The sequence below is a fragment of the Otolemur garnettii genome, unplaced genomic scaffold, assembly GCF_000181295.1.
Source record: "Otolemur garnettii isolate 467f Iridium unplaced genomic scaffold, OtoGar3 scaffold00012, whole genome shotgun sequence".
Classification (NCBI taxonomy): Eukaryota; Metazoa; Chordata; class Mammalia; order Primates; family Galagidae; genus Otolemur; species Otolemur garnettii.
Window position 1 is genome coordinate 20,329,881 of NW_003852407.1, and position 7,725 is coordinate 20,337,605.

The window sequence follows — 7,725 nt, forward strand, 5'->3', positions numbered from 1 at the left end:
GTCCTAACACTTGGGAGGTCACCCACTTGGGGTGGGTGGATTGCCTTAGCTCAGGAGTTCTAGACCAGCCTGAGTAAGAGCAAGACCTTATCTCTACTAAACATAGAAAAATTAGCTATGTTTTTGTGGCAGGCACCTGCAGTCCCAGTTATTTGAGAGGCTGAGGGAGAAGAATCACTTGAGCCTAAGAGTTTGAGGTTGCTGTGAGCTATGATGACATCACAGCACTTAACCCAGGACAACAGAGCGAGACTCTTGTCTCGAAAAAACCAAGTTGTTGTGGCATTCAGCCTGCTCAGGGAACACTACACAGCTAATTGGTGGAAAGTTACTCCTCATCTATTGACAGAAAGGCTTGAAAAACTGGGCCAGCTGAAAAGAAAACACATTGAGAATAATGAATCTTGGGGTCAAGACAACTAAAGCCTAATTGTTAATAGGTAAAATAGTAAATGAACGAATATTACATTAATGATTTCCTGCTCACGGAGGGCTGGTGGGCACAGCTGCTTCTCTATTGAGCTACTGACCTACTTAGTGGGCATCTGAGTGGAGGGACGTGCCACTTTCCCAGGCTGGTGGTGAGGGATGATCATCCTGAACTTCTGAGAAAAGAGAAGGCTGGTGGTGCCGTGAATCAGGAGTGACACATGAGGTCTGGAACTCAGCCCACTCACACCTGTAACTTTCATGCTTGAGCAACGCCCTTTGAACAGACAAAGGCACACCAAGAGCTCTGGGGGACACATGAACTTGCAGGAGAGCTGACAGCCTCACTCAGCGGGAAGAGATTTTTCACTCTGAGGGAAACCCAAGTGAAGAATTAAGGGACGATTCTGAGGTGAATCTTTTCCCCTTAAAAACAAAAATTTACCTAGTATCAGGGCTTTTGTTCAGTTACTATAAGAAGTTATTACTCACACAATGAGGCTTTGTCTTCTATATGGAAATTACCATTGCTTCCAGCTCAGTAAGAAGTCACTGGTGACTGCTTCTCTCTCCTTAAAAGGACTGCTTGCAGAAGAGGGTATTTGTAAGGGAGTCTGAAGATTTTAGTGGAGGAAGAGTCACCCCATTGTAACAGTTTCCAACTCATGAATTCATAGGAGAAACTGAAAGGGAATCCGAGCTCGGCACGCTGCATCTGGATTAGACGACTGTCATGGTGTTACTTACACTGGATAACTCTGAATTTCAGAAAGGTACAGAAGTCAGACTTTGGAATCACTGCTGCCAAATTATAGTGAAAGGCCACACCTTAGTGGGTGGGAGTAAGTTTTCTCCCAATGGTTAATGGCACTGTCAATTATTTTGGGAGAAAAGAATGCTAGGATGAGAAATGAGAATTTAGGGAGACCCACCACAGCATAGCTGAGGGGAAACCTCTTTTCCTGAAGGCCAAACATCATTTTGGGTCGGACATGAAGTTCTCATGGCTGCCTGGAATAGCATTTCCATGGGAATGGAATCAGCGCTGGGGAGTGGGAGCTTGTCAGGAAGATAAAAGAGGAGAAGGGACTGTTAAACTTAGTGGTGATACAATATTTGCAAATTATTCTTGACTTAAACTTATATCCCTTGGCAGAATTCATTTTTGTGCCACAAAAAGAACTATTTAAACCAATCTTTTATTTGGTTTTAATTTCAGCTTCTTTTCAAAGATTTCTCTGTATTTATTTTTTTTTTTTGAGTCTTACTATATAGTCACCTTCGGTAGAGTGCTGTGACACCATAGCTCACAGCAACCTCAAACTCTTAGGCTTAAGCAATTCTCTTGCCTCAGCCTCCTGAGTAGTTGGGGCTACAGGCTCCCACCACAATGGCTGGCTATTTTTTGTTGCAGTTTGACCGGGGCCGGGTTCGAATCTGCCACCCTTGGTATATGGGACCTATGCCCTACTCATTGAGCCACAGGAGCTGCCCAAAAGAAATTAATTTTTTAAAGCCTCATATCATTCCTGACATTATAAATGACTCTTTCTTGTAGAAAAGCTCAGCTGTTTTTGTTGCAGTTGTCACTATTATTTAGCTGGCCCCGGCCGGCTTGGAACCCAACAACTTCGGTGCATGTGGCTGGTGCCAAGCTGATTTCTCTGTTCTTGCCAGCAGATGTGTCTCAAGCATCACATGTTGTCCTGGTAGTACTTTACAGGAATGTTTGAAGAAACCCACACTTGCCATGTCACCATCCATATGAGCCATTGAGATGAGCAGGTGTGTTTGAGCAGCACCTGTTGGTGCTGAGTTGTGCAAGGCAGGCTGGCTCAGTCGGCCAGTGGGCAGCTCCCAGCTCCTAAGATCAGTTACCCTTTCCATGGCCAAAGACTCCTCCCAGGAATACACAACTCTTGTTAATTATCTTAAGCTTGACTTTTGTTGATAATGTAATAATTCACATGAATTCCTGACACTTCCCATTTTTGATCCTTTGTTATTTGCTCTTCCCCTTCAAGTTAACAACATAATAAGGGAAAATAATAAATTGCTTTCTCATTTTGGTTCATTGTCCTTTTATCAATGACTTCCAACTGATTTTGGGATAAGTAAGGTATTTAATGGAGATTGGAGATGTTTCAAAAACCTTTATATCCCTTATAATATCACATAATGTTTTAAAATAGAATCCAGTTCTAGCTCCCTTCAAACTGAAGCTGATCTTTTAAATATGAGTGGGGTTTGGAGAATTTGGAGAAATTTCTCTGAGAATGAAGAACCTTCACACCTCAACAGATGGGTGCCTTGGGTGCTCCAGAGGTTTGCACCAGGGAGCCCAAAGTACAGTGTCTGTGTCCTGAGAGGGAAGCCTCATTTCAGGGAAGCCTCAGACATTAGGGAACACATGTCTTAGTCAAGAGGTCGCCAACCTTTTTAGCACCAGGACCCAGTTTCAAGGAAGACGGTTTTTCTACCGATGAGGCATGTGGCGGTGGGTAGCTGGTGGATGATTCAAGTACATCACATTTATTGTGCACTTCATTTCTCCCATTATTTTATTATACATTAATATTATATACACACATACGAAATAATTGTACAACTCACCATAGTGCAGAATCAGTGGGAGTCCTGAGCTTGTTTTCCTGTAACTAGGCGGTCCCAGCGATAGCATCACCACCTGTGCTCCAGGCATTAGATTCTCATAAGAAGCCTGCAACCTAGATCCTTCGCATGCAGAGTGTACAGTAGGGTTTCCTCTCCTGTGAGAATCTCATGCCACAGCTGATCCGACAGGAAGCAGAGCCAGCGAAGGCGAGTGGCTGTGAATATAGAGGATCTTCCTCGCTCCCTCCCTTCCTAGTTCACCTCCTGCTCTGTAGCTCAGTTTCTAACAGGCCACTGACCAGTGTAGCCTTTTGCCCCGGGGTTAATGACCGCAGGCTTAGTCTATCACAGGTGACCAAAATGGGGCCAGTGAAGGCCGTAACATGCTCTCCTGTTTAAACCCGACTGTCCGAAAGTCTGGACTTCACAACTTTTGAACGGACTTTGAGGAACAGCAGCAAATATCTGAGAGCGGTTTCCTTTTGAATTCATGGGGACTTAGAGGACAGAAAGTCAATTTAGGCAGAAGTGAGGGAATATGACCCTAATGTTGTAAACTCTGTCCCTATTAAAAAGTCTACCGTAGTGCGCTGCAATGACTGCCTTTCTTTCCTCCTAGGCTTTGAACTGTTTGGAATGGGAACTGGGTTTCCTTATTTTCCTTTGTTCCATCTCCTTATTCAGTACGTGGTTGACTCTGGGCTCTGATAAATGTTTGCTGAACGATACTGAAATTGTAAACCTCGCTTCAGAGTAAGTTTCATGCAGGTATTTCTTTGACCGCAACTTTGAAAAATTTCATTTTAGTATAATCGCCATGTAGGTAGTAAAACAATAATTTACATCTCAGAACAAATTCCTTCTTAGAAGGCTTATGTAAGTCCACAAAATAGGCAGGAAGTGAAGCTCTGAGGGTAATCGCTCCTACTTGGGCTGGGTAAAACGGTCAGGTCAGAACTTTTTACTTGATTTTAACTTCGGTCACACCAAATCCCTGTTTATTCATGCCACTTAGGATAATTTTCCTTCCGTCGTTTATTTTATCACGTCAGTCAATTTTGAAGAGAATACAGTACGTGTTTTTTGTTTTAATCTGAAGACATCGCCCAGAATTTGTTCCGAAGTTGTAGGGCGGATCCGCTGATCCAATGACAAGGGTGTTCCTGGCACCCAGGAGGGCCCGTGTTGGGACAGGGATTGCTGCAGGCGGACTGGGTTTTGCAGTGAGAATGCGCCGCTCAGCGCCGGTGATGGGGACCCCAGGGAGACTATCCCGGCGGCGAGGGCAACGTTGCAGGCCGGGCAGGGTGGCAGCGCCGCGGGGCAGGCGAGGGGCGTGGGAGCGCAGGATGAGGACGCGCCTGGGACCGCTTACCCGAGTGCGAGCGCCCCGGCAGCCTCTGGGGAGCGGAGGGACAGGCTCAGGCAGCTCCCCAGCGGTGATAAAACTTGAGAAATAACAAGGAGGGGCCTCTTGGCGTCTCCTGGGTCCAATCCCGTCTCCGGAGCGAAAACGCTCACAGGCACTCAAGCCTGAGAGAGATCAGAGAGACAGACAAGCAGCAAAGAAAGACGCTCCTCCCGCGCCCCTCACTCGGCGGGTTTAGCTCTAGGGATCCCCGCCCGACGCCCTGGCTCTCCTTCCCCTGCCCCGCGCCCGGATGGCTGCCACCGGGTCCCAGAGCTCCCTGCACGGAGCTCTCTGCAGGCAGCTGCTGCTGACCGTCTTGGTGAGCCACCTGGCCCTCTTCAGAGGGATCCGGGATGGGGAAAGGGGTGGATTCGCCCAGGTCGCTGCTGGGTGGGGTAGGAAACTAAGCGGGCCGAAACGTGACATCCCCGGCTCAGCTCAGTCCTGCGGGACAGGCAGGAGTTGGCGCCTGGAGGAGTGAAGAATGAAAAGGAGTCTTAGAGGGATGACTCAGGGCTCAGCTTTTTGTTCTGGGATAAGAAAAATCCCGTTCGATTGTTTGAATTGAGTAGCGCTCGGGCTTCGCGGCGCTCTGGCGGGCACAGTCCGCCGTGGGTGGGCAGGATTGGAATTCCGGCTCCTCCTCTGGCTCCCCGGCTGGCGTTGGTAGCTGGGGACGCCTTCAGGTGGGGAGGGAAGGAGAGTGCTTTTTGGCCAGTCATTTGCTCCCCGAGAGAGCAAAACATAGACGTGAGATGGTGTGGAGTGGGCTGCCTCCGGCCAGGTCCCAGCTCATCTCCGGTGGGTTAGGGACTGCAACAATCGGAGCTGTCGCTTGGGTCCCTGCCTGGAGTTGCCTGTGAGAAGCGAGTTTCGAGGCTTTATCTCCCCGCAAGGTTATTCAGGAGCTTGTCCAAGTCACCCACCCCCGCCAGCTGCGGGGTCAGGGGCGGAATATGCCCGGGGCGCGAAAGAGTGGGAAGGGTACTGGGTGGACTGGAGTCTTGGTGTGATGCGGGGCGAGGCTCGGTGCGCTGCGGGACAGGGTCGGGGTGGTGTGGAATCGTGGGGTGGGGTGAGTCGTATTCAGTCTGGGTCGAGGGAGGAGTGCGCGGGCCCAACGCCAAGTCTGGGGTTTGCGGTGCCAGGGAAACCTGGTTCCGAGATCCATCTGGAGAGGAAGTTTGGGAAATTCTCGGAGAACCTAGAAAATGTGAAGCGAAAAACTCGGGAACTTTGACATTGGGATAAGCGTGAAGCGTCAGACTTCACCAGGGTAGCACTTGGGAAAAGCAGAAATAAGCCGCCGACTCGCGACTGGCCGGCGCCCTCGGATGGGCCTGGAGTCCTGTGGGCTAGAGGTCTGGGCCAGCCCTGGGAGTGGGTCGACTGCGACTTTGTAGATTCTTACTGTTACGCTGGCAGGTGGGTCCAAGCTTTGTCCTCTCCTCAAATCAGAGAGATAAGAATATTGGATGGGTAATAATAATCTACCATATATATAGGACAAGGAATTGTACAGCGACACACATCCATCCGCCCCGGACCTCAACAAAAGCTGCTGAGATGACCCTGTGGAGTAGGGACTGCCCACACGTGGGTCCTTCGTGGCATGTTTCAAAGTATTTCAACCTTTTCTTTGTGTAAAAAGCATTTGGTGTTCTGTGGCTCCTCTGCGAAGGGATTAGAGAGCAGGAAGAAGAAACTCCTCCGTGTTAGCTGCAGAGGGGGCGTGGAAGACCAGGCGCTCTCCCCGAGCCGAGCGTGGGTTGGGGTGTCCGGGTGGAGCAAGGCCAGAAGGAGCGAGTGAATCTAAAGAGAGAAAGAAAGCCTTCAGCTCTGGTCTAGAATATACACGTTTAGGGTTATTTTTAAAAAAGAATTTTATGAAGTTTGGATTAAGTGATATCTTTGGAGGCTTGAATGCTGGGGCATGTACTAGAATGATAATTCCTGTCATCTGCAATTGTCAGTTCAAACTCTTTCAATTTCGGTCCAGATGGATAAATTAAAACCTGTAGTGACCATCTCGTGTCTGTATTTCTTTCCTCTTTTACTAATATAGCTCCCAACTTTTCAGTGTAATACTAATGACATTGTACATTAGAAACACTTTCTATTTAATGAAGTTCAGTGGATCTCTTAAAAACCCCGCCTGTGGGCTCGGCACCTGTGGCTCAAGTGGCTAGGGTGTCAGCCACATACACCTAAGGTGGCGGTTCGAATCCAGCCCGGCCGCCAAACAACAATGACAGCTGCAACCAAAAAAATAGCTGGGCACTGTGGCTGGGGCCTGTGGTCCCAGCGACTTGGGAGGCTGAGGCAGGAAACTCGCTTGAGCCCAGGAGTTGGAAGTTGCTGTGAGCTGTGATGTCACAGCACTCTACCCAGGAGGGCAGCTTGAGGCTCTGTCTCAAAACAAAACAAAACAAAACAAAACAAACAAACAAAAAAACCGGCCTGTGGAAGGAGAGGGTTTTCAAAGCAATTCCTTAATACAAACCTGAGACTGTTAACATGTTAGCCTTCCTACCGAATGGTCCTATAGGTTGAGAAATTTTCCCAATTTGCACTTTTCTTCTCCTGAATCTCTTTCCCAAACACAGCCACAGCCTAAAGCCCTAAACTGCAATCAAATACAGGTTCTAATAACCACGTGGCCAAAGAGCAGCGGAAACAAGAAAGGAAGCATATAAGACTATCTACCAATTATTTTACCTTTTTTAAATTTTTTTTTATTTTGGAGAGACTGGTTCTTTATTTCAAAAAAGACACTTGTCAATATTCAGTATCCAAGCAGTTGCACTATTGGTGTTTTCTTTCTCCTAATCGGCCCCAAAGGGGAACAGTCTTAGGTTTGTATTAAGGAATTGATTTGAAAACCCTCTCTTTCCACACCAGAGGAGAGTACAGTGTAAGCTAATAAGCTGCAGGATGTAGCCCTAACAGGTCTCACTCAGAGAAAACTCATCAAAAAGTGGGGCTTAGGCAGGAAAAGAAACTATCAAAGGTTTTCAGTACCCTGACAGCCCAAAACCACAGTGACCTCTCACAGCCAGATAGGGTGGCCCAAACCCAAAACCCAAGGTTTCAAAATAATATAAAAATTTTGTGAGTCTTGTACATAAGCTATTCAAGATTTCTCCAGCACCGACTGATGCAAAGTACAGTGAGATGGTACCTTTAGAGACAGCAGCTTCAGACCCAGAAAAGGGTAACGAGATGCGTTTCATATGGCTAAATTAGTGGCCAAAACACAATTTTGTTTCTTT

At 47.6% G+C, this 7,725-nt stretch overlaps 1 protein-coding gene across 1 annotated transcript in view; it reads left to right on the forward strand.

Annotated features, from left to right (window-relative positions):
- The first annotated feature begins 4,621 nt into the window (after positions 1-4,621).
- LOC100950686 (desmocollin-3) overlaps positions 4,622-7,725 on the forward strand; it is a 51,626-nt gene continuing 48,522 nt past the window's right edge. Inside the window, exon 1 of the mRNA XM_003784767.1 lies at positions 4,622-4,772. Coding sequence (XP_003784815.1) covers positions 4,704-4,772 — 69 coding nt within the window. The 5' untranslated portion in view covers positions 4,622-4,703. The remainder of the gene's footprint in view (positions 4,773-7,725) is intronic.